This window comes from Columba livia, chromosome 6 (assembly GCF_036013475.1).
Source record: "Columba livia isolate bColLiv1 breed racing homer chromosome 6, bColLiv1.pat.W.v2, whole genome shotgun sequence".
Lineage (NCBI taxonomy): Eukaryota > Metazoa > Chordata > Aves > Columbiformes > Columbidae > Columba > Columba livia.
In genome coordinates this window covers 31,361,966-31,389,441 of record NC_088607.1, presented here as the reverse complement: position 1 = coordinate 31,389,441, position 27,476 = coordinate 31,361,966, and the positions used below count along the sequence as shown (strand labels likewise).

The 27,476-nt window shown below is 37.8% G+C and overlaps 1 protein-coding gene across 1 annotated transcript in view; it reads right to left on the bottom strand.

Annotated features, from left to right (window-relative positions):
- The window catches only part of BICC1 (BicC family RNA binding protein 1), a 101,858-nt gene that overhangs the window by 37,442 nt on the left and 36,940 nt on the right, over positions 1–27,476 (bottom strand). The window contains exon 3 of the mRNA XM_065067802.1: positions 13,773–13,842. Coding sequence (XP_064923874.1) covers positions 13,773–13,842 — 70 coding nt within the window. The remainder of the gene's footprint in view (positions 1–13,772; positions 13,843–27,476) is intronic.

Below are 27,476 nucleotides of genomic sequence, written 5' to 3'. Positions count from 1 at the left end.
ACTTTTTGGCTTATTTTTCTTCCAGCCCTCTCACCCTGGAACAAACCCCATCTTCACGTACAGAATCCAAACCTCTGCTCCCCTCCCTAGAGCACCGATGTGCAGTATCACAGCTCTTCTACAGGGATCCCTTCTTGTAGCATCCCTCAGTGAGCACCTACATTGGGACCAGTTCTTTTAAAAAAAAAGGACTGAACTCTTACAGGTAGTAATTTAAGCCACCTTTGTGGCAGGATCTAGTATACCAGAGCACTGTTGATAGTTATTGAATATGTCCTGAAAAATCTCCACTAGCAGAGACACCAAAGCCTATGTAACTTGTTACAACAATTAGCTATCCTTGTCCTCACTGAAACGCAAGAGAAATCTGACAGAAATGTTTGTTTTTAATCCTTTCCTAAGCAGACACTGATAGCAATCATATTTCTCCTATTCCCACATAACCTTCACGGTTTTTTAGTAATTATAACATTAGATTTAAAACAAATCTTCCCAATTCTTGTTCTCAAACACCTCCTTTGTCTTCCCCTGGATTCTTTCCAAATAGTCCAAACTCTGAAGACAAGCACTGGTAACTGGTGTGATTTCACAGTACTAAGTTGCATAAAATAAATATTTATTTTATTTACAAACATTGAGTCTGAATACACATCCCAGTTTACTTTGTTCTGGGATACAGCATCACGCTCCATTGGTTGTCAAATCTGTGGTACACAATGATGTTTAAACCCCTTTCTTCAATACCGTGTGCCTTTCCTCTCCAAGCAGCCTGCGTTGAATTGCCATTACTGAGCTGTTACTAATTTTGTATTATTTCTCCAATTTGTTTTGGGTGTTGTGTTCTGTCAACTTAATACGGGTTGCAAATTCTATAAACGCATGCTATCCCATCAATTATTGATCAATGAAAACACAACCCAGCACGGGACAGTATATCAGAATATCTACCATAAGGACAGACACTGCATTTCAATCATTTTAAGGATGGGAAGTCACAGGACCTCCTTGGGTTTCAAGCAAATTTCCTGCAAGCAGAAAAGAAAGCAGCGAATACTGCACCCAAACAATTATGTCTGGTGGTTTTATCCCCTCCCAGAAGCGTATGCTCGTTTTGAAAGTTCAGATTCCTTTGGAGTGACCAAATGTTTATCTATAAGAAGTCAATTCGTGTTTGTCGTTCTCCACATGACAGCACCCACAGGCAGGAAAGCAATCGTGAGCTTAACTTCTCACTGCACTTTGTTACAATAGAAACGTGAGATGAGAAATACACACAGGGATGTGTTTTGCACATGTATAGCTTAGCATAACTCTACAAATTTATTACTAATCTTGGTGGGAACTGTTTTGCATTACAATATTTTAAGCAAGTTCCACAAAACAGCTTGCATTTTCTTGGAGCCCAATATTTTCTCAGCTTACTTTTTTGGCTATCACTCTGGCCAGCATTGTGAAACCAAGCAGTTTACATTATTTGACATTGCACTGGACACAAATCTAATAAGCTGGATGACAGTTGCACTCAAACTTAATCCTTTTTATTGCTGTCTTGTTTTACTTGCGCACATTCTAACTCTATTTTATGATTTTTAGCAGAAAGTGCCAATATCCTCAGCTCCCATGGACTAGAAATTAATGTTTTGCATTCCCAGTATTTAAAAATCATACATATGTTTTTACGCAAGATGAGACATCTGTTAAATACTAAACAAATTGAAACTGCAGTCGTCTAAATTGCATCTTCATGAAAGGGGCGCAAAGATATTGGAGATAAGAAGAGCAACATGTTAGATATTTAGTCACTGGTCTGGAACAATAATGAACATCTGCATCAGCACAGCGGGGTTTACCAGCTTTTCCCCAGGATATTCATCAAGTACAAACTTCAGAATTGCGTACGATCTCATTTCCAAGACCAGGACATGTATTGGAAGTCCATGTCAGACACCTCCTCTCTGCTTCTTGGTATGTATTTTCAACTAGTTCTTCCCTCACATCTTCCTCTTTCTACCTCGCATCTGTTTTCTCATTACCTTTATACCATCTTTGTTATTTTGCTCTTTCAAAAGCTTCATTTCTTCAAGACTCCCAATCTGACCCCGTGTTTCCCTGCCATTCGTTTGCTGAATCACATCTACCTCTTTCCAGTTTTATTCAGCCTCTCGTTTCCTCTCCAATTCCCTGTCACTTCCCCCACTCCACTCCCAACTTTCTCCTTTCCCACAGCTTCCCTCCCATTAACAAGACATCATTTGCCTTTCCCTTTTGCAGGAGTTAATATGGGGAGTATCTGCTGCCAGCAGCCCGCAGCGACTCGCCTTGCTTGATAAACATTGCCAGATTGCATTGGTCTCACTAGTTAAACTGCACCAACGCAGCAGCTTCAGTTGCTGCCACGCAGCCAAAGCTATCAGAGTTCTCTGCAAACATCTACCATAAATTAAAAATTATTTTGTAACTGCTAAAAATCTGGAGAAAAAAAATATCCACAAGAACACTATTTATGTCCTGGAACAACCTCTCTTTAGATCCAAGTGGCTTTACAGGAACTATTAGTCTTGCCAAATAATCAAGGAATAAAATGACTAGCACAGTTCATACAAAGTTAAGTTTGCACAGATGAAAAGATTACAATTCTGAAAACCATATTCTAGTTATTTTTCAGATATTCCCTCCTACTGCTACTCCAGAAAAAAAATCAAATTATGCAAATTATAGTTTCCAGAGGAAGTCATTAAAGAGACTTTATATCAACGATGGTTTTGTATGTTTGCACTTGGTCTTTGGCACAGACACAGTCTATATTTAGAATGCAAAGTATAAAGAATGCTTGAAAGCAATGCAATTTTAAAAAATTGATCAGAATTTCATTTATAGTAGAAAAATTTGCAGAGACAGGACAACACCCACTTAGGTTGTAATTTCAGCCAGTGTATCAGCATTGCACTGGTTTGCAGAGGGAAGTGATCTCCCCAGTAATACTGGTGAACTTATGATTTTATGGTGCTGGCTGGTTTTGGCTTTTTCTTTTTTTTTTTTGTTGTTTGGTTGGTTGGTTGGTTTTTATTGTTGTTGCTGTTTTATTCTTTTGGGTTTTTTCAAACTATGACAAGATCCTTACATGAATTTCTCCTACGCATGTTAGTTTCTCCATGCTTTTGAAAGCTGCTTTGGCATCCTGGCCTCCTCCACTTGAGCTATTTTTGTTCCAAATCAAAACAAAGCTTTGAATCAGGTTTATTAACCTAACAGATCACTACCATTCACTGAACAATGCTTAATGTATAACTGATGTGTTTAAATTAGCATCCTCAACTAGGCTTGCAATAAGTTTTTCATGTTAGTGTCAAATGTTTGCATACAATAATGCATTAGATCGGCATCAAGAACTCAACATCCCTTGAAACCTGAACCATTATGATTTAAACACATGGAAGCAGGAATGAGTTATACTTAAAACAAGATGAAACATGACACTTGTCCTTTCTCAACTCTAACCAAACCCAGGAAAAAGTACATGCTGCAAAACAAAACAAAGACATGCTTTGGGGCTTCAACTGATGTTTGACACCAAGAGTTCATCATCTCTTATGACAAATGCTAAAGAGAATGAATAATCCCTTCTCAGAGAGGGATAAACACTAACAAGCAGATAGCATATAGCATCACAAGCAGATGACTGCAGCCTCCCTGAGAGCCTGTCAGACTAAAATACTTGAATGACTGATATGAATTAGCTGACCAGCATTTTCTGTATTCTGTTGACCATCACTGACGATGCAGGCTATTAATGCATTTTTGTAATCTTATTTCTTTTGAAAACACCCACTTGATTTATATCAGAGCCAGATCAAGTCAGATAAACCAATTCTAAGCAATTCAGAGGATACAATCCAGAGTACCTAGAGAAAGGCATACAATAACTACATACTTCATCTTATAAAGAACTTCCAAAATGAAGTTATTCTGCATTTCAGAGTATGTAACTATTTGGTTTTATTGCACCTAAGTTACGTGATTTAAAAAAGAAACATAAAATGCCACATCGATCAAATTCATCTGTTTTTACCTATGGGGAAATGCAACAGAGCATTTGTTTTGCTGTACAAAGGCCAAGTCAAAAATAAGTTTAATGCCATTCTAACGATGAGAAAAAACTTGCAGTTTCCCAGATCATGTACCAGATCAAACTGACATTTTATTTTATGAAGCACTGCAGGTATAAGAACTAATTTTCCCTTCCCTCTCCCCCAAATCTTGTTAGCATTTTCAAGAAACATTACAGAGCATCCTATATCTCCGGACATTGCTACCTTCAAAGTGCACAAACATACTGTTGTGCAATTCATGTTCTTCTAAGATATGCGCATAATTTAAAATCCTCTACTAATATACACAGTTATCAGCTGTACAATTGCATAACAGGATGAATCTTTTTGCTTGTTTTTAGTGAGGTCAAATAAAAGCTGCAAAGGAATTTTGCTCCACGCACAGAACACTGACACAGAATACCCAAACCAACACTTCGGTTGTCACGGGCACCAACAAGGAAAAGCCATTTAAATGCCAAGATTTTTAAGGAAAGTTTTACTGAAGTGGTATAAAGTCAGACCTACAACTTTATACCTTGGGAACCAAAACTAAACAGCTTGAAGAAAAATTCTGCTGACAAAAGAGCACAGGGCTCAATAAAGCAGGCGCCCCAAATGCCCTCCCCATCCACGGGCTGAACTAGCGGGCAGGTCGCTATGGAGGCCGAGGGATGGACCCTGAGCACGCAGGAAGGCAGGGGAGGTGAGGCCACAACTGCGCTGTTGAGCATCTGCGAACACAGTTCTGTTTCCCTCAATTTCATTTCTAATAAAAGTAGCTACCAGTCTTCCCTTTAGGAGTGCCTGGAAAACACACAACCAAGTGCGGCTTTATTGTTATTTACAACACACAAAATAAGGCTATCCTGTGGGTACGGTGGTCAAAATGTATTGCGCCTACTACTGTTGCATGAAGTTGTCTCAAACTGATGCACTAGGATCCCATTTCCACTTACAGATGGGAAAGACACATGGAGTAACTACAAAAGCTCATCTTCTAGCACCTTTTTGCTGACCCACATGTGACCAGCTGGAAAGCTCCTCTCCAACAGCACAGAATCATCAGCCCCACCCACCTTACCTGATCGGTTATTGACAAGGGATTATTTTCCTTGCTCCGTAAAGGTGGAGATCCATACGAACGAGGGAAGGCACCCAACAGCACTGCAAGAGCCTGAAATAAGCCTGGGATAGGCAGCAGCGGTAGAACAGCTGGCAGAGTTCTGGCTGGTGTGCAGTATGTTATTTTCTTTGTAAGAAGCAGTGTGACACTGAGCAATCTGAACCTGAATTTCCACTCATCTCCACTGAAGTCAACACTGAGACAACAGAATCCAAAACTTGACCATGAACCAATACAAAAGTTACCTTTGTTTTTAAAGCACATGAGCATCCAGGCACTTCAGAGGCTTAGGTGCTCTCTTTTCCACATCATGTTGCACCCCTTAAACTACCATCTTCAACTAAGATGATGGAACAGGCTGTGATTGTTCAGGAGTGGACATCACTCCATACATTTTTATTTCCTATCAAGAGTTAGGGTACAGTAGGGTACAGCCCTACAGGACAGCTGACACAATTTTTAAAAGCATCTTAGTGGACTAGATGCTTGTTTGTCACAAAGCTCCAGATACCATTGCAGGTCTCCAGGGACCTGATTATTTTTTTCCCTTTTTTCTCTTTTTAAGCAAAGCTTAGGGCTCTACACCAATTAAGTGGCTATTCACAGCACTGAATTTTAGGTAGGAAAATTAGCTGAGTATATCCATGTTCACCCTCTTCCACTCTATTTGTTCTGTGGGATTTTCTCTGGATGAGAACAGCAGAAGCTACAATTATCTTAAGTAGAAACAGCACACAGAGATTAAAGTGGGTCAAGAACAAACACTGACCAAAACTATGAAAAATTACTGTTACAATACTTGCTTCATTAACAAGTCTGAAGTATCTGTAGTCCTGTGATGCCTTATGACCCTCTTAGGTGGGGCTGGCTTAGTGTTTAAGCCTGACACACAACATGAAACCCAATGTATTATTGCATTTACAGTAAGACAAACTATGAATTCCTTTTACAGTAATTCACAGTAATTTACAGTAAAGAGTATTTTTCTTAAGCTTAAAGACTGATAAGTTAGCTACACAGATATGTACTGACAAGCATACAAGCAATTCCAGCACTTTAAGCTTTGTTTCCCATTATTCACCACAACATTTTTATGCAATTTAAGAGGTTATGTATGGTTAGGAAGAGCCTGTAATTCTAGAAGACAAGGAAATTATAGGAAGCTTTATGCACATGAAGACTCAGACAGTTTATGTGGGCATATTCTTTAGAAAAGTAGCAGGATTCATGTTTATATTCAAAGAAATAAGATCATATCAAGTGTAATTAAAAAATTTAGCCATTGTAAAAAAGTGTTTTCATGCAACCTAAACCATCTCTGATATACATAACCTTTAACTTCTTTGAAAAAACCCATGTGCTGATGCGGTGGCTCACATTTATATGCAGATATAAATTTCCCTTCCTCTGCCCTGGAATTTAAGTCTCAATTTGTCAAACAGAGTGTACATAATAAATAACAATTAATTTGAAACATTAATATGTTCAGATTGAGGCCACAAACTGTCTAAATCTATATAAAGTCTGAGAATACTCTTAAATTCAGTGCCCACATTCACAGAAGAAGCTTATTTTCCTCCATTATGTATCTGCGTACATGTGTGTATATTTATATACCTTTATTTTAACCGTTCCAGACTATATTGATATTCTCTGCAAAGAATCTGGTAATTCCGATAGAAAAAAGATGCATTATACTCCCTCACTACGTTGTAAAAACAGCAAAGAGTTTCATATGCAGTCAGGTTAACTGGACATGATTGACTCTCAAGTTTGAGTATCAAAATAGGTTAGACTTTATCTGGTCATTTTTTTAATGTATGTAGATTAATTTAAAAGCAAAACCAACAAACAAACAAACACACAAGCAATTCCTCCTTACCATTCATTTCCAGGAACACTTTTAGAAGTGGTTTTACGATACTGTGCAGAAAGTGACCATTATTAAAAGCAACACACATAGAGACAAGTTATTATACAAGAGCTCTTGCCATTTAAACCAATGGGTTTTCATAGCCCAGTACTGGAGTTTGGATTGTGTGGAGGTTGTGGGGTTGGTTTGCTTTTTTGTTGGTTGCTTTTCGGTTTCTCAGGGCAGACTTTCTGTTTCTTTTAAACCAAAAGAATCAAACAAGAAACACTATCTCCAAGTGCACAATCAAAATGAGAAGGCAAACATCTCAGAACTCAGCAGGGGTAATTAATAGATGCTGTGTTGTTAATAAATGCAGTTTTTCCACAATTCAGCTATTTCCAATGTACTTCAACAAATTTGAAACAAGATTTGAAACAGGTATAATATATATGCACCATGAAAAAAAACCCTAAACTCTCTTGAGCCCAGAACAATGAAGTCATTTAAGGAAAACACAGAATTAAAGAGCTGTGTTATGACTGCAACTATATTAAGTAAGGATAACGACGTGTACATGTCAAGCCTGAAAAAAAGGAAGACACTGAAGACTTTAAAAATAAAGCAATCCCAACGGTCATTGTTCTATATGCATATACATGCACGTATGCAGCATAGCATTATATATTTAAACCGCAAGGTCTTCAGTCTCGTGGATGCCAAACTGTTGGAAACAGAGTCTACATTTTTCAACTTAAGCAGTTATATAAGACGAAGAAGTAAACAGCCTAAACTATTAGGTAATTTTTAGTTACTTTTATGCTTGTTTGACTAAACTCAGACTTGGCCAATTTCTTGGGGAAAATTTCAGATTATATAACTGCACTCTGTAAACACGCCAGCCTCTGAAGTGCACCAAGCCACCTGGTATTTAGAAAAACAAGCATGTAACTTAAAAGTTTAGTAGCCTACACTGAAATTCTTTCAGTATTCCAGCGATCCCAGTGATAACTGAAAGCAGAGAAATCCATTAATTTCTCTAAACTTCGCATTTATTACAAAATATCATCACCATAATGAGACAGAATATCCTCAAGTGAGGGTCCAAGATGACTTTTGGCCACCCAGACACTTTTGATAGTACTCGAAGTTTCTCAGCTGCTGCCTCATCAGGTTCATTGCTTTGCTCAGGGATGTTCTGGTTTGATGTGGTTTGGGGGTCTCTGGTTTTCAGTTGGGTTTTTTTTTTTGGAGGGGTGGGAAGGAGAATCCAGAGGCATCCAGACATACTCTACAAGAGGTTACAATGCCATTTAAAGCTCACATAACTCCTACAGCACAATGCTGCACTGGGTTATTAACCATTTTCGCTGACATTTCATCATAAACTATAGGGTTTGAATGTGACCACTGACAAGGTCTTACTTGCATGCATTAATACGATTTGAGGCATTTGTAGTTTTATTGCCATGTCTTTCACTGAATCTTCTACTTGGGAAAGACAGTCTCTCCTTTGTGAAAATGTGGGATTCAGCTGAGTTCCAATATTGAAAGCAATATTGCATAACAGCCAGGGATGCATTTATGTTTTAAGAAATTATGTAATCTCTCCATGGAACACGTGTGTAAGTTATGAAGTGTCTGTACACGAGATACTAAAATCTGGCAAGTACAGCGCTGAACTGCTCTTCTGTTAACCACTTCCCCATGTATCATGTTCTACTATAAGAGATTTAGCAACGAAAGCAGTTTTCATTTTAAAGATTTTGTTGACGAACTAAATTGAGAAAAATAATTATTTCTAAAAAGAAGAAGAAATTTTTTGAAAAGCATAAAATCAGACTGGAGTTATACCAGAAAACCTATGCCAAAAGAGTAAATAACCCAGTACCATATTTGCACGCTTTTGTAAGACTGCAGAGCCTGATGCACCATCTCTCCTCTATCCCTTCTTCACCTCAAAATGTAAACTTCTGTTTTCATTACAATATTGGCAAACAATTGAAAATGCCAATTGACTTAAAGGTCTGAAGCAACAAACAGAGATTACATGTTAGCTTACTCTTAATATCTAAGGCAGTAACTTGCATGCAAGTTTGCCCTTAAGTTCACCACGTAGTGACACTTCTGCTTTAACAAAAAAGACTCTAGCTTTTATCATAAAGCCTCCTGGAATGCACAAAGTTCTTCCCTCGCATCTAAACATTCAAATAAATGGGAGGAATATTGATCTATTTACTTGAAGTCTCTCAGTACAGTTACTTGCCTCAAATACAGTACTACAGTTACTAACTTTATTTTGCACTTTGTGTCAGCACTTAAGATGGAAAGAAGGAAATAAGGGATTCTGCTTTCAAGACAGCCTGCAAAAGGCAAAGTTTAAGGAAAAAGCATGAAACCAAACTGCCAGGCAATGAATACCAGCAGTGCCCACTGATAGTTACAGCCACCTTCCTTCTAATACCTTCAGTGCCACTGGGCTTCCTCCCCTCCTGCCATTCTCCTTAGATACCAATTTGACATGGTATGTACTTGATATACTCATGAAGAATGGCATGTAGTAAATGTTTTAATAATAGAAAGCACCTTACATTAAAAGAGCTACTGAAGCTTGATTTTTTTGAAACAGAAGATGAAAGAAAAAAAGAAATCAAGTGAGAAAAACATAGACAAACAGAACAATGGATTGGATTTTTTTTTCTTAACCAACTTAAAATGCACAAGTAGTAAGAAGGGGGAAAAACAGACAAACAAGAAGAAAAACAAAAACCCAAACTCCCAAACCACAAACAGCAAAACAAAGAACAAGTGAAAGGAAATAAGAGCACCTCAAGAAAAAGAAAAGAAATGAGCAGGTAACTTGAACAGATGATGCAGATAAAGAAGAGCTGGAGATTGTAATCTGGACAAAGAGGAATGAAAATATGGGAACAACAGAGAGAAAGAGAGAAAAATGGCAGTTTAGCGAAAGCAGCTCTTTTTGAAAGTGAATGGTGAGAGACGCCAGAGATACCCCTGCTCCGTAAGCTCAATTCAATTTCATTTGCATTTCCCCATACCACCTTTATTAACCACCCAAAATTTTCTCCGCTCCAACTTTCTGAACCAATTCCTGCCTAGAGCCACTAAGTTTCCAGGAGCTGAAAAGTTTCTTATGCTGGTTGTTACCCAAATGCCATTTCAAGGGTGTCTGCATTCTGAGCACACACATAACACCAGAATTTCTTTATGGCTGTTGAAACACAAACGCACACACCTGTTAGAGCTGGGGGAAAACTGAAATAAGAAAAAGAACAAGTAATATGGGTGAAATCTAAACTCACATATACCCATTTCCTAAGTTCCTAAAGAGCACCTTAAATTGCCATCAACAAGCACTGCTGTTGAATTACATGGTGTTCACCTGCTCCCACTGCATTAAGCATTACAGATTTATATAACCATGAGGTGAAGTAGACTGAGGATACCGTTTGGGTTAAGCCAGCTAGCAAATACACAAAAAACCCAAAACAAACCAACCAACCACACCCCTCTACAATAGTAAAAATTATGAGTGGTTAGTTTTAAGCCAGCCTGGTCCCCTATGTGGCAATATAAGCATGAGTGACAGCACAGCAGAAAGGGCTGAACAACAAGAACCAGAAAGCAGGACAGGTCAGTATCTGGGGAAGGGAGAGGGGAAATAAAGTTCTCATACTCCTGCTTTGAATGTATTTGTGGAACTCCAGCATCTGACAATTTGGGATTTGGCAATCTACTCTAAACTTTTATACCAGCGAATAAATCTTTAAAAGACCATTAATAGCATTCCTAAGGAACAGTAACCATAACAGAGTGAAGAAGTATGTTGAGAGCAAAAGGGGAATGGATAGAAAAGTTACTGTCTCAGTTCGATCTTTAATTCATCGGCCTACAGAAGATCTGAAGCCTCCAGAACTTGAGGTTTTGGGATGCCCTGAACTCTTCAGCACCCGTGGAAAGCAAAGCAGACCGTGCCAGTGCCGACTCTTTCACTGCTGTTAGACAGGAATCAGTCATTTCAGAAGTGCTTTAAATTGTTTCACTTCCCTCTCTGAAACCTTAATGTTACGGGATCTCTTTGCCAACCTGAGCAAGTGGCTTCCTTAAGGATGCTACTGGAAAATTGTTATCTGTTTGTGTGTTTTCTAAACATGTATTTCAAAACACTTTAACCCTCATTATCCCTCAGCACTAGAGCAAGACTGCAGCATCTGGTGTTCATTAAAGCCAGGAAATTCCTGGTTTGCTCTTTATGAAACTGCTGAGAGTTGATAATTGACTTTTTTTTTCCATTCTAGCCTTTGCAGAGAGCTATTCTAGCAATTTCATATTAAACAATAAATTTTAATTGGCAATTTTTAAAATTTTGCATATGCTAAATCCAGACACTAGCCTTTTACTATTTAAAAAATTTCAGAAAATATTTACCAAGTTTGTGTTAATGAATTACCACTATGATACTCAATACTTAGTATTTTGCAATCATCAGTTCAAAAGCTGTTATTCATATAACACAGAAAAGAAACAATTTGGCAACTTGTAGGTTATCTGCCCTTAGAACACGAAGCTACTGAAACTGCAAGGAAACTATACTGGAAAAGTATATGAAAAAATCTGGTATCACTTAAATATGACAGGGTACAGTGTATGGCTGGGGTACAAGCCTGTACATCCGTAACCACTTCTCCCCCACTGAATGAGCTTATCAGGCACTCGGTCCCCAGCCAAGGGGATGGGGAAGGATTCCATGTTTTGAGTTCAAGATCCCGGAGAGCCAGCCAGTCATCTGCTGCACACTCTCCTCTGAATCACAAAATGTCATTAAGTGAAGCTAGAGTATGTTAAACACTTAGAATGTTTTCCCTATATAAACAGCTGTTATAGCAAACAATTGATACCAAGTGTAAACAGAATACATAAACTACACTTTATTTCACAAATAGGAACCTCTAGGTTACAGTATTCTTTGTACACATATTGTAATTTACTATCTTAAGTGCATGTATATATACACAAAACTTCCCAGAGCAAAGGTAGCCAGAGAATATAAGTCTTAACTCTAGAGCTACCCTGCAAGTCCACAGGCATCTGAAACTTGCAGCCCTATCTAAAGTTTCTTTCGGAATAAAGACTTTCCAAAATGATCATTCCCACTGCAGATGCTCTCAGTATGCCCAGCTGTATTATGTGTTCCCTCCTCTCAATTTTTAGTTTTATTATCAGCTCATAACTTCTAGCTGTTTTATTTCCCCCAGTATTCAAATTCATTCCATAGACTGATAGAGTGTCACCACAAATCTAACAGTATCTTCTCTTTGAGTAACTACTAAAGTGGTTAAATTAATCTACACATAAAGCTGCATCTCTTAAGTACCAATACAGAATCCCAGCTACCTCTTTCACCCCTCTTTTCAGCTTCAGAACTAGGTTCATTTAAATTTGAAAGAAAACAGGTGCCAGTACTGCTTTATTTATTCTTTTCTCCCCTCAACAGAAAAACAAAATCCCCTGCCTGGGTTTTCTATGGAGCTTTAGCTGTGTTTCAATTCACGGGACCTCAGGTAGGGAGTTCCGCAGAGGAATGCAGGTACAGCATAGGTATGCACAGCGACCTTCTCACTCTCACGTTACCATAAACATTAGCTCCACATACGAATATATACCTATACATGAAACCTGCATTTCTTCCAGCCTGAATTCCTTCACCACTTTTCACCTTTCAAGTGAGATTCTTTTATCTTGCATATATTATATATAAAATCAATTTGTACTTCAATAACATGTGGGAAAGTACCTCAGAGACTGAATCTCACTTTACACCATAAAAATGTTATTAATCCTGTGCCTTTCTAAAGAGATTTTTCTTCACATGAGACCATCTCCATTTACAAAGGTTGTTAGCCTACATCTCCACCTACACGTTCTAAATACAATATACAGAGAAATTATTTGAACTCTACTTTCTTGGTTTTTAATATGTATCAACCTGAACAGAAATACATGCGATGTTAAAATTTGCTTCCAAATTCATTTTTCCTAGAGAAGAAGAATTAAGTATTACTTTTGTTCAGTCACAGCTATGATTCTTTAAGAAGTAAGAAGGCTTAATTCAAAAAGAAATGTTCTAGATTCACAATCATAGGCTGTACTTCCAAAAGAAAGCATAATTTAAAACACATAATACTGGCCATTCCTAAGAAACAGCTCTACTTAGGTTTCTTAAAGCCACTCAAAAAGCATGTAGACTGCATGCTGAGGACACAAGGAACATATATTGCTCTAACAGGGCTTGACCACCACTCACCTTTGGACTCTACAGAAACAAACAAACAAAAAACCTCATAGAACACCCACTAATCTGTGATGTTACCAGAAAGACTAATCGACTTAGGCCGCTGTAAAATAAACCAACCATTCAGATTAGACGCAGAATCATACTGTCTTTGGCATGTGTGCCGCCTTCTGAAAGTACAACAGTATCGATATTAAAGTATTGCAGAAGCGCAAGCTACTTAAAGTGGGTTTGTACAGCAAATACCTAAAGCTAAGTTTAACAAGGAGTTCTTATACAAACAGATAAAAAAGAAAATATTTGACGTGTCTAGTATTGGCATCCTGACTCTAAGAAGTGGCTTTACTTTTCTAACAATTAATCCCACCCCATAAAGAGTGCAAAACAAAATACCTTTTTTCGATTTTGCTCCAATCTTCAATTTTGATGGCCAAGCAATCTGTGTATTTGTTTCTTCCATAATCTGTTAAAAAGAATACATTTGTGAAAAATTAAGTTTTTATTGCTCTCCTACAAAATCAAAAGTTCATTTTTGGCAAAAATTATGTTTGGTATTTTAAAATCTGTTTACTTATTAATTACAAATAGCACAAGTCATTAACCACTTTTCTGTTTTTCTTGAGAAGCATTTTTGTCTGGTAACAGGTGAGTTGTGATCATTCAAAAGAAATCTAAAGCGCAAACCAAGACACTCAACAGTTCCCATTAAGTTCAAGTGACCACTACCAGCTACATCATGTTCTAGGTCCATCAGTGGGAATTTCAAAGTCTTACAATTCATACAATTATTTCTTTAGTTATGTTAAAATGGCTTCTAAGTAAAGCATGTCAATTGCAAATCAAGTCCTTTAGTGTCTCCATAAGTGAAAATACATCGGTTTGCCTTCACAAGGTTGGTGTGGTTTTGTTTGTTTGTTTTTCTTTCCTCACCTTTACCTGAAAGCAACTTGTTGCTGTAAGCCTATCCAGACTTCAAAAAATCTTACCTCTTGGTTTAGCAGTTCAGAACAGAGATTTGACAGCATTTATTATAACATAGTGTGCGACCTATCCATAAATCCCCAGCTGGCCAACAGAGAAAAACCCCATGCACACATTTATATAATAGTTTGAAATCCATGTAGCCACTTGGCTCAATGTAGACTCTCATTCTGTTGCCACACTTGTTTTAGTGAACAAGTCTACTAGCCATATTATACTGAAATTTAACGCTAGCACAGAGTTACAGTGCATCACTAACACATTAAGTAGTAATAAAGGAGAAGGAACTGAATGACAGCAAAGACTTCATACATATTAATCAAAATTGCTGGGTTTGTCTACTGAGACTAAGGAACTTCTCCTGGATATTGAGGTCTCATCAATAAGTATTATGAGATCATGATCATACCTCTCACTACACTTGAGAGATGGGAGTATCTGATGATCATGAGTAAAAAAGACTATCTGAGGAAGTAAGAAAGATCAGCCCGTATTAGATGGTCACAGGATGCCAAGAAAACACACTATTAAATATCATGCTAGGCAGCATTGGACAAGGCATTTTTTTAACAGAGATGTTGATTAAGAAGAAGACTGATGAGTTTTCACCTGGAAGAAATTCTCCAGTTCTATTCTCACATGGACAAGATTTCATACAGCAAGAAGCAAAAAGGTCCTCACTCCTCTGAGAACCTCAATGGTTTATTATAAAAAGAGATTAAGCGTGATCAGTTTGCTCAGCTGGAGTAATGTCAGCTAGAAGGGGTCTTAGAATCAAAACAAGATTGGAAGAAAGGGACCTCTGGAAGTCACTTAGGTCCAAACTCACGCCCACCAAGCTGACCAAGCGCAAAGTTAGGTCAGGTTGCTCAGGCCTTGCCCATCAAGCTCTCATTACCTGAAGGAAGATTCCAAAGCCTCTCTGCACACTTACTCCAGAGTGTGGCCACCTTTACCAAGAAATTATTTCATCATAGCTGATTGAATTTCCCTTTGCTCAACCTTTGGCCGTTGTTACGTGTGCACCTTCAGGAGGAGCCTCAGTTTACCTTCTAAGCACTGCCAGGGTAACTGAAGGCTGTGATCACACCCTCTTCTACCTCACCACCTCCATGCTGAACAAACCCTGCCTCAGCTTCTCTGCACATCAGCTTCTCCAAGGCTCTGGATCAACCTGGTGATCATCCACTGGAGTCTATCCCATTTGTCAGGATCTTCCTTGGGTTGAGGGGGACATAAGTGGACGAGCTATTTGAGAATATTTGATTGCTGTAAGTAAAAAAGAGGTAGGAAAGGAAAAGGAGAGGGCTTTTCAGATAGCAACTCAGGGGCAGGTTCCTCCTGTATTAAAAAAAAAAACCAAAACATTTGTTCCATTTCCTAAGAACTACAAAAGTAACTGTGCTCTTTTGATTGCTCAAACAAAAGAGAACTACAATACACAAAAAGCAGACACTATCCAAACAAGTTAACTCACCAAACAGGGGGAAGGAGGACGGAATTAAACAAAGCAGTACATTTTAGTATTTATGGTCATCTGCAAACATAAACAATAACAAAAAAATAAAATTCCAAAGTAAGTAGCAAAGCAACTTCCAAGAAGAAAATGAATGCATTAAGAAAACAGCTACAATACCAATAAGTTTTCCATAATGGAACTAGGGCAAACCTCTCTAGCAGTTCTTAATTCTTATCTGTTACATCCAAATCCCCAGGACATCACAACAACTTCCAGATTAGTACACCACGTGGAAAATCTGGAAATGTCAGCCAGACTGCATTATACTATATTTTGGGTTTCAGCAACTATTGGATAATAAGTTACAGCTGAAATAAGACATTTCCAGGAGGGTGAAACTCTATCAGCAACATACACATACTTGTCACAATATTCCAATCCACATGTGAAAAAAAGTTATTTCAAAGAATTCACTTGTGTCTGAGAGGGCTTTGGGCCAGGATTATTCTTAATTGTACAACAGGCGATGAAATACACAGAAAATAGGAAGGCATTAGCCAAAAGCAGAAGGGGGATGATAAAACAAAGAGCAATGCAGGACTGAGAGAAGATCCAACATAAAAGGAACCACAAGAGGGGAGATGGGAGACGAATGAGTGAATATAATTCAAGACAAGGGTTACATCCCATCAGTCCTCTACCCTATCATTAAAGCTTGGAGACTTCTGTCTTAAAGAAGAAATTCGATTCTCTCCATTTCTCATGCTAAACCAAAACACAAGGAAGCCCACAGCTTCAGGGATGCACATTCAGGGGACGTATGAGAAGATGCATTTGAGACTTTAAAAAGAAAAGAAGTCTGACTGCCAGCCAGTGAGGCTGGGCCACCTAATATCCTCAAACGCTTTGCACAACACAATGCTAAAAACTATCGCATTAGACCAAAAAGAAGACTCAGTTGGGTCACTACAAAGACAAGCTTATCGCCTGTCTTCGGCAGCTAAGCAAAAACCAAACAATAACAAAAATCACCACCACACACAAAAAAGTTTGGATGCATTTAAATGAAGTGCATTTCTTTAAGTATAAAAATGCTCAGAGTATGTGCTGGCTTTCAACTCCAAGCAATAAACTTCATGATAAATTCCAAGCTGATTGCAATAACCAGCTTTTACATAATTTCAAAAGTCACATATTATATAGGGGAAAATAAAGTGGGTTTTGCTGCAGTACTTTTTTTTTTACCAGTGAAAATAATTTATCTTGCCTGTGAAACAATTCGAGCATTTTAACTGCCTAAAGAGGTTTGCAATGGAAAGTAACATTTTATTTTTGAGAAATTGGGGCTTTCACAGGAACCCTTAAGAAGAGTTTAAACTACATTGCTTGCTTTTTAAACTATTATATTTATTTTATTATTTACATATTGTAACAGCAGGAGTGTCACAAAGCTGTAGAAAACAAGAAACTTAATTTTTACTGTAGCTGTTAAACTTGAAGGTAAATTGATGTTGAAAACTGTGCAATGGTAAAACTCTGCATAGCATATACCACTGCTGCATCAACTTTTAGTTCTGTTTTACCACTCTAACCCAGGCAGTTTTAAGTGCCAGGATATTTTTTTTGTCCTGAAACAAATTTGGACTCAATTCCATAAAAACATCAACTGCATGTTGCAACGGAATATTTTTTAGTGAAAACTCAGTGTTAATGCGACATTCCCTGAAAACAGCAGTACTGCTCTCAAATGAACAAACCAGAAAACAGAACTCACTTTACAAGTAATATAGATATAATACATGTATTTTAATTATATAAATACTTCAGTAACAAAGCATTCAGAGGAAATTCAGGCTAGGCATGAGTGAATAGAGTTCATTGTCTCTATGGAATAGCGCCTCTGCTTAGGCTTCCCTTCTGTTCACATAAAGTGACAGAGTTTATACTAATCTGTACTTTACTCACCTTGAGGGACCAACTGACCAAAGGGAACAGGCATACTTGGCAGCAAGATTTAATCCCATAGTAAATAACCTCAAAATGAGGGAAACCCTAAAAATTATGTATCTACATCTTCCCTTCCTCCCGTTTCCCCAGGGGAAACCACAGTGTTTACGGAGCCAAAATATGTAAGCTATTCTCCATGCAGAACATACAGAAGATGACACAGGATACAAGAAGATATCAACAAAACAAGTAAGACTCTGCCCTGACCCTGAAAAAACTGTCTCTGGCTGCAAATCATTGGGCCTTCAAGAAAAAGAGTGTCTAGCTGGAAAGCAGCTGGAAGAAAAACTTTTGGCTTCCTTGTATTCCAGCTTGAAAAATTTATAGTTTAAGCACTTTGGGGAGTTTTACATTAAGACAGCAAGAAATTTATTTTTTTTTTTTTTTATGTTCTAAGTTTTGTTTAATTGATTTTGGATGGAAACTGGAATGCCCTGAATGCGAGGGGAAAAAGAAAAGGGATCAAAACTCCCCCAAAAGCCCATGAGCATTTGAGCATCCCAGAATTCAAAGGAAGTATTTCACAGGCAGTAGATTAAAAAGAACAACATTATGAAATAGACCTTTCTTCATTTGAAACAAGCACATTAAATGGAAGTAGTGTTCTTTGTAATTAGTGTTAAGGTATCTATTTTTGATCTTCCCACCTTTGGGATTCATGCATCTCAGCCATTTCTGCCTCAGCTCTCATTCAAAGTGAAAAGAAAAATGGGTAAGAGATGAACCTGCATCTACCAATGAGTTTCTACAATTGGCTTTCCCAACCAAGCTCAACAATGAGCTCATTCCAAGTGAAATGACAAAAGTAGCTCTCGAAACTGCAAGCATAATTGTCAAAAAAAAAGGCAATTTCTTGTTTCATCAATGGAAAACCCCTTACAGTGTGAGGAATTAGCTTCCTCAGTTTAATCTCAATACAACAGAAGACATATATATATATATATACACACACACACCATTTTAACATGCAGAGTGCTTAGACAATTAATAGATGTTTAAAATCTTGTAAACACGTTTAAATTATATTTTTAAAACAGGTACATGTTTATCTTAATCTATATGTAAGAACATATTTCACTTCTTAAAAAACACACAACACAAGGTATTGTAGACGCCCTGAATTTTTCAGGCTATTAAAAGCCTAGAAAGCCCACTGGTGGATTTTATTTATTCGGCCATATCATGTTTTGAATGGGGGAGTTTTTGGTCTGCAAAGAGTTTTCCTTGGTTTTGCTCTGTGCAGGTTAAAAACAAACAGAAACACCTCGGTTTAGATCAACAACATCAATGGCACGAGACACTTAAACATCTGCAGTACTGCAACGGTACCTTATTTCGAACTTTCAAAGAATGAAAATCCTCAGAGAGCAGCTAACTACTTTGGTACTTGGAATATTTCAGAAACTACACTCCATGCCTTGGAAGCAAACAGCAAATCCCATCCATGAGCCTGGTGACAAATGCTGAAAGCTCAACATCCTGCATGAAGTATTTTAATTGACCAATTGTGTACATTACACAAAAGAAAATTAAGCTCAGTAACTACAGGTGATCATATCCATGAAAATAAAAATTATTGGCTCTTAGGCAGCATAAAATACAGAGGTGACTGCGTAGCAGAGGAGGGAGCTGAGCAGTGATTCTTTAACTTAATTAACCCTTCTAAAAGTGAACCAGTTTCCTTTGGGGTGCTGGGGGCAGGTCCTGCTGCTTCAGCACGTTCTGTGACAAAGTAAAAAGAGGACACTATAGGGAAAAATTATATCCTTCCAGATCTTGATTTTCACTCAAACTGACTCTGTGCACAGACAAAAAATGACCACAAAGCATACAATCATGACAGGGTCCAAACTATATTCTGAATTATCTTTAGAGTCAACTCTTCATGTCATTCTTAACCTCACATTTACACATCTCACAGAGAGAGCATTTCTTAGTATAGTATCTTCCAGCAAGACAAAAATGTATGGCCAAATAAGATGTGGTTTTTCCAAGCATATGAAATTTAAAATTAAATTAAGTTGATGCAGTGTTAATGTAGCAAGTTAAGGGAAGAGGTAAATGGGGAAAGAGAAGAAAATGACAGTGAATTAGAAAAAGAACAAAACCACACTGAAGTGTGAGATAAAAGATAAATAGCTAAACTGCACCAGTAGCCCTCTCCTAAAAACAAAACCAACAAAACAAACAAAACTCCCAAAACAAACAAATAAACCCCACCCAAATAAACAAAAAAACAACCAAACAAAAAGGGACTAGAAAAGCAGAATAAGCACTGTTCATTTATATTTCATGTGCACACCTTGGAGCAGCAATTATAAGGGCACCTCTAGACAATCATCATTATTATTGGTAACATGACCATCTGGAACTTCAGAGTCAATTGCGTCTGCAAATTCAAGCTTGCTCCCGATCTCCATTGTAACATAGCATCGATAAATATCCAGTTCTTCGCTGACATAAGAACTATAAAGCACTCAGAGCCAGAAGCAACCCCCAGCATGTATTAGTAGAAACAAGTGCTTCCCAGTGTTAACAGTGTACAGTTAAACTGCTGCAGAGAAGAAAATCCCATGTGTGAGGGTAGGACAAGGACAGCGAAGAACAAAAAGGATTAGAAAAACTATTATTTACATAAAGATCATGGTAACAGAAATTCTGTAAGTATAATTTTGGTCATCTTGAAGTTGAATATCCATCAGGTTAGAGAAAACACAGCAGTTCTTTATGAATGACTATAGGTTACTAGATTTATGGAGGATAATTCGTACCCAAGAAATATTTCACACAGAGCTGCTGAAGGGAAAGTGCCTGACTGTTTTGTTACATCACTGTATTCGTCCCCATTTTCAATAGGGCTGTTTTCAGAGAACCATTTCTCCCCCCATCGTCAACAAAATTTGCTCCATCAACTTGCAGAAAATGAAAGTTACTGTGCAAGACAGCAAAGAAAAAAAATGAAACACAGCAATAGTAAAAGTAGTGCCGTGGTAATGGCCTTATAGAACCTGATAAATATGCTGGTTGAATAACCTTATGGTGAAATAACTGCAAAAGCTTTGTAAGTATGGTTTTGAATGATAAAGCTTTAAAACAACACCACCACCACCACAACACGCAACAAAAACCAACCAAATAATCTGACTTGCTACAGCCTTTAAGCAGTTAGAAAAAGGAGACCAAAACCTAATGGAACTTTACATGATGTCATCCATCATTTGATACAGACTTTTAAGCATTTGTTTTTCCCAATATTACCTACAATATTCTTCAGGATACAAAACTAATTCAGTAATTGACTGAAAATACTATGAGAGATCAGAGTGGTCCGATCACATTTATCTTACCACAAGATAAACATCATCCTCGTTTTGTGCCTGTTAATTTTACTCTACACATAGAACAATCTTAAATTAATAAGGAAATTGGTTAATATAAAACCAACACATAGTACTGTCTTAACCTCAGCAACATCTGCAAAATGACTTTTTAGTAGACAAATACTAATTTTAAGACAGATACAGGTTTTTACCCACTATCATCTACACACACACAGAAGCTGCATTTGATGCCAACACTTTCTGCTAAAATGTCCAGTTTTCATAAATGAAGTGCTTCAACTGCTTCAACTCAAAGTAGCCACAAAAAGTGAACCAGCAGCTCTAAAACTGAACATGAAAAGCATAAGCCTGCATTCTGAACACAGCTTTAAGATCCATAATGAAAGCTGACGCTGTGCATAGAATATTTAGAAGTTTGGAGTTCCAGCTGATCAGCAATTTTAATTTTGAAAACAAAACCATTTTTCTTTCTAAGAAGACACAGACAAAATAAGTTCAGAATGAGTTCAGCATAAACACAGTCACAGTTTGGAAGCAAAATCTGCTTGTAATTAACCAGACAAAAGTAGCAGGGCAAAGGGATTAGTTATCCAATTTACTAATACTCACAAAACCAGCCAAAATTCAGTATTGCAGATTTCACTAGTTGAAAATTGTTAACATCCAAATGATCATTTCATTGTAGAAAATGAAACTATTAGATTGTACAATCTAATCCAGTATTAACCAAATGGTGACATGACAATTTTAAAATCAGACCTCAGGATGCCTAATAACAAAAACACAAAATTTGTCAGTCTCTGAATATTTTGTTTTACGAAGTGTTCATCTTGTGCATTCAGAGAAGCGGTAATAGTGTGGCTCCCTCAGCACATATGCATTTAGAGCAATAAAAGCAAGTTCACTTTTACAGTTTATTTGAAATCTGGAATATCAATTGCATGAAAATTTAAAGAAAATTCTATATAAGCAGAAGGCCCAAGCTGAAGAGTCACAGTAGAAAAGAAAATTCTACATGGGTTGATACTACTGCTTCTAATGCAGCAACATCTCAAAGGATGACTAACCCCTGAACACGAATTTTGGCAGCAAGAACAGAGCAATGGGTATAGCTGGAACCAGCAGTAGTATCATATTTAATGTTTTTTTTTTTTTTTTTTTGGGGGGGGTGGGGAAGTAGAGGAAGAACAAGGATGGGAAAGAAGAACAAGAAACAAAAAGAAATTGTATACAGTTATCCAGGAATTGACAGTATGAATTCAGCCTCTAGAACTGGTGAGGCCAGAGCCAGCACATCAACCGTCTGCCATCAAGGGCTGTTGGGTTTGGTGAGGACGTACAGGGCATGTAAGAAGTTAAAAAAGATGAAATGACAAAACTTAGCCCAAAGTTCTGTGCAAATGTGCAGCCCTCTTGCAAGCCTGGCCAGTGTTTTGGGTATAGCAATGGATTCCTATCCCAACCTCTGTTGTGAGCTTTCTGCCTTCCCCCACCCACTTAAGCTAGTCTATATATGAAATTCCTAACTAGAATTCACTGTTTAAATTACAACTATCACTCTTAAAAGAAGGCAGTACAGTGCGTCTGACTCCACAGTATCAACGGCACCTTTCTGCAGGGGTGGGTAAGAGGCTATTTCTGAGCAGGACACCCAGGCATCCTGGAATAACCCACCGCTCAGAGGGTGCAGGTTGTGCTCCTGCAGGGCAGACAAGCCATATCCTATACAGGGTGAGATTTAAAATAATTAAACATAGAAAACACTAGGTTTGTTCATCATTTAGATTGTGGATACTAGTAGTTCACATGCAAGTGTAAACTACTTACAGATTCACAACAAAATGATGCACAGGGAGGATGTGGATCGAGCTGCAGGTGTGTAAGTGTCTGTGCAAGAAGGAGCAGGATGAACAAAGTGCGAGGACACAAGTGCATGTGTCTCTTGTCAGGTAGGGGTCCCTGATTTTCCTATTTCATATTCTGTCAGAAACCCCAAATGCATATTTAGAGAACTATCTGACTACTTGCCCAGTTCTACTCCCCTAACTTCACTTGTCTTTGAAAAGGGTAATATTTTATCATATGGGATAAGCTGTATGAATAAGGTTCAGTACTGCCATACATGTGTTTCTGAATTTTCCAACTAATTTAGATTGGGGTATAAAAGGGCAACAGAACACACCTGTTTCCCACTGTCACACTTCTACACAGCTTCATGTGAAACGAAGCACATACTAACATGCTTTCCTCCAACTTCTCATGTCCAATACTTTTGTGGTCTGCATGTACAGACTTTGAGACTTCCACAAAGCAGCAAGCAGGCTGTTTTGTTGTTGAAGACCACATTCTAGCCCAGATTAACTCTAAACAAACTTACCATCCTCACTAGGTATTCACAGCTGTTCCTAATGAACTTTGTCAATAATTAAGGTAAACTTGTACAGGATGAAAAGGTATCAAAGCTAAAATTAGAGGACAAGATTAATATCCTGGGCAATGTACTTATGTATTCATAGTTTTGATCAATGGGGATCAGCTGATAATACTTCAAAAGAACTAATTAACAGATTAAGCAGAGTACATAACATCAGCTTTACAACTTTTAGGACATAAATAAAAGCACTACACCGGTAAGGAGAAAACTAGGGAAAGCTACCTATGTGGGTATGGCTTTGGAATTTATATTGTTTCCTTTTCCATTATGGCATTTTCAGCTTAGAAGGGAAGATAACGCATGCTCACACATACCCCACATCTTTGAACCTTCACTTTACCTGAAATGAACTGGGAAAGAGCATTCTTAAAACAAGAGTCTTGTTTAAGAAAGCACTGCAGTATTGTTGCTGCATCCCAAAACTGCACTAAGCAAACCTTCTGCAACAATAACATTTACAGAACTTTGTACTTAATTTACAAATACAGCAAATAAAGTTAAGGGAGAAGAACATTTTTGATCAAATGCCCTTACCTATGGTGAAACACTGAAGTCCTTCCTTTACTTGACTTGAATGTTTGACTCACCCTCAATGGAAACATTAATCAAAGGTCACAGGCAATACTTTTCTTTAATATAAATGGCTGAAAGTAATGTAAAAAATTTAAAGGGATTATCTAAACATGCAAAAAACCCTATAAATGTATTCGTGTGTCCAGCATTAATGAATTCTACACAACTAACGTAAAAGGGGGAAGTTTAGCTAAGAAAAAAAGATCACTTAACAATGAACCCCCCACAACACATCATTAGAAACAAGTATGCAGCCAACTCTGCTCTCCAGAAGCAGCAATTCTCCTCCCTACAAATCAGGAACCCAGTGTGTATTATTAATTTGCATCGTTCTTATACTCACCACCTCTTTTTTCCCCCCCCGAGGGAAATGAAAGAGCACAATCACTTCCAAGGACCAAAATCCCTCCTCTATTTAATAGAGGATTTAACTTTAAGTGTGAAAAGGATTAATCATCTCAGTCAAGATAACAGTGACAAATTGTTCCTTGTCTGCTGCTTTTCAGTGCAATTGACCTTGCACAAAATGTTAAGTATATCAATGAGGTGGCACAAAATGGAACATCATCAGCACCTAAAACTCTGATTCACTTGGAACTCAGATGGAGCTCCAAGCAGTGGAGAGCCACTCAGTATAATACCACAGGATCAAAATCCTCACTGTTTCTGGCCAAGGGAATTATTCACAAGCAACTCAGCAAGGACAGTTGCTGTTTCAAGACTTCTACATGCCGTGGACCAGGCCCATCAGAGAGCATTTTCAAGGATTTTCAACTTCAAGGAATTTTTCAAGGATTTTCCACTTCAAAAATTAAGCCCATCACAGCATTTTCATATTACAGGTAAACTCTCAAGATTGTTCCCATTATTTTAGAAGCAACATGGAAGAAACTAAAGATCCAACAAATAAATAAACCTTGTAATTACCCCATTTCCTTAACAGAATGATTGCTATACTAGACACATGATGAATGCCGTTTTCCCACCACTTAACTCTGCCTGAAATAAGCAAAAAGTTAAGTAAGCATTCTTGATTTACCTTTTTAGAGAAACGGATCCAACCTAAACAGTCTCCTTCTTTCCACTGGGTGCGGTTTTGCCAAAAGGGAGACAAACCTCTCCACCTCAAGTCTTCTGCAAACATTGACTGCCACCAACATTCTTTAGACCCCCAATCCACACCACCCTCCTCTTCCCGGGAAGTGAAACGAGAGGAAGCCCCATGTAAATCAGAAGCACATGTCAGTGGTTCCCATCACAGTCTAGCATAGCTGGGCGTTTCATTCAAATTCTGGAGACGAATGGCCTTAATATATCCTTGTCATGTGCTATGAGGCAAACTCTACATCAAGAGGTTATTTTAATGCTAATGCGGATACTAATTTCTACCCATTAAAAAGTGGAAGGTGCGGAGCTTCTGCAGTCCGAAACTGCCCCTGTGGTTGAAATAGAGAAAAAAAGAACATGATAATGTATAATAACCATGAACTGGAAGAAACTGATAGCTAAGGAATTGCCATCAGAAAAGGGAATACAGCCTTAGGCAGTATTCTAAACTACAGTTACAAGAGAAGTCATGGATGAAGACACATGGAAAGCCCTTCAGAAGTTACTGCTGATCACAGAAAATAATCAGCTTGAGACATCTTAGTCTCAGGTCAATGATTAATATTTTTTATGTTTGAAAATCCCCTGAGCCATTCACATTTGAAGCTCTACCTACACGTTTCATGTTCAGAGATTAAAAAGGAAGACCGACCAATTCTCAGCCTGACATACTGCACACAGAAAAATATGTTTTCAGTTAAATTTATTTGTATCAATACATAATATCTATACTTATAAAAGCACTCAGGTATACATAAACACTGTATCAATATATTCAGACATAATAATTTTGCAAACATTACAAGGTTTGGCCCAGATCAGGCTAACAAACATTTTTCAGAGATACACGTGAAAACACAGGATTTTGCAAAACAGGTCTCTCACTGTCTTAGAGAAACAGGGCTCAAGGCAGCTTCCTTACACCCTTTGCTGCCAGAGCATACTAAACAAATAAAAGGTAATAAACACTAATAAATACTTCATGTAGAAGAGGAATTTAAAATAGAGGTGGCTAAAGACACAATTAGATATTCCCATTTTTTATGTCTTCAAAGAGGTGGGGTTTTGTTTGTTTTGTTTTGGTTTTGTTGGTTTGTTTTTTTGGGGGAGAGGGTGTTTGTTTGGAGCTTTGTTTTAAAATCTCTTACTGCTACTGCTTCCAACATATACTGAAAAGGCAACTCATTTTAAAGGATGGTTTCACCCAATATTGCCCCCAAAATAGTCTCAGTATCTCCTAACGTGCTACTTATCGAATAAGATAAGATGCTACAGATGAGACATGTTACAGGTAGAGACAGGAAAGAAAATTTAAAAAACCCCTAGTCTTCCTTTCCACTCCTAAACCCCTAATACTTACCAGAAGAGATTTTGGCAAACACACACGCAATATTTGTCCAATTTGACCATCACACTTTCAAGCATGATTATACCCCCTTTGGGGAATGACAGTCTGCCATCAAGAGAATCATGAGCATTTAAGCACACTTTTTGCCTAAATCCAATAATACCTTAAAAAACTCTAACTATCTGCATCTGTGTAAATTAATATATTCCTACAAAAACCATTTCTCTCCTGTAAAAAAAAAAAAAAAACAAAACACACACACAGAACACCACACAAAACCTAAATAATCTCAAATATTCAGAAACAATAATACCCAGAAGTTACAGCTGGCTGGTAGTACATTGTGCTTTCCACAAAACCAAACTCTGCAAACAAACTCTTGAAAGCCAGGAGAGGAAGAGCTGAGGACAACCCTTCCAAAACACTCCAAAAGCCCACAACTAACACACATACACACCAAATTATGCTGAAATGAGAAGCTTACATCAGACCTAGAGTCAAGCACCTGGGCAAAGCACCACATGTGCACCATTTCCATTCACCACCTTATGCAAGCACCGTCCCACATTAGCCCAAGAACTCCACCCAACGTCTAAAAAACCCATGACCTTCACCTATTGCCCACCATACTGACAGTCCTGTGATAATGCTAGATGTCCACTCTTGCCCTGAGAAATTACAGAATGAAAGGTTACCACCAGCACTAAAATTTCCAAGTTTTTAAGAAGAAAGTAAAGCATTAAATTCCCCTCTGTCCACATGGCTAAGCCTCATCTGTTTTGGATTATGAACTCTTCAGGGCAGAGACCCACCACCCTCTTACATTTTATATAAGAGTGCCATGCAT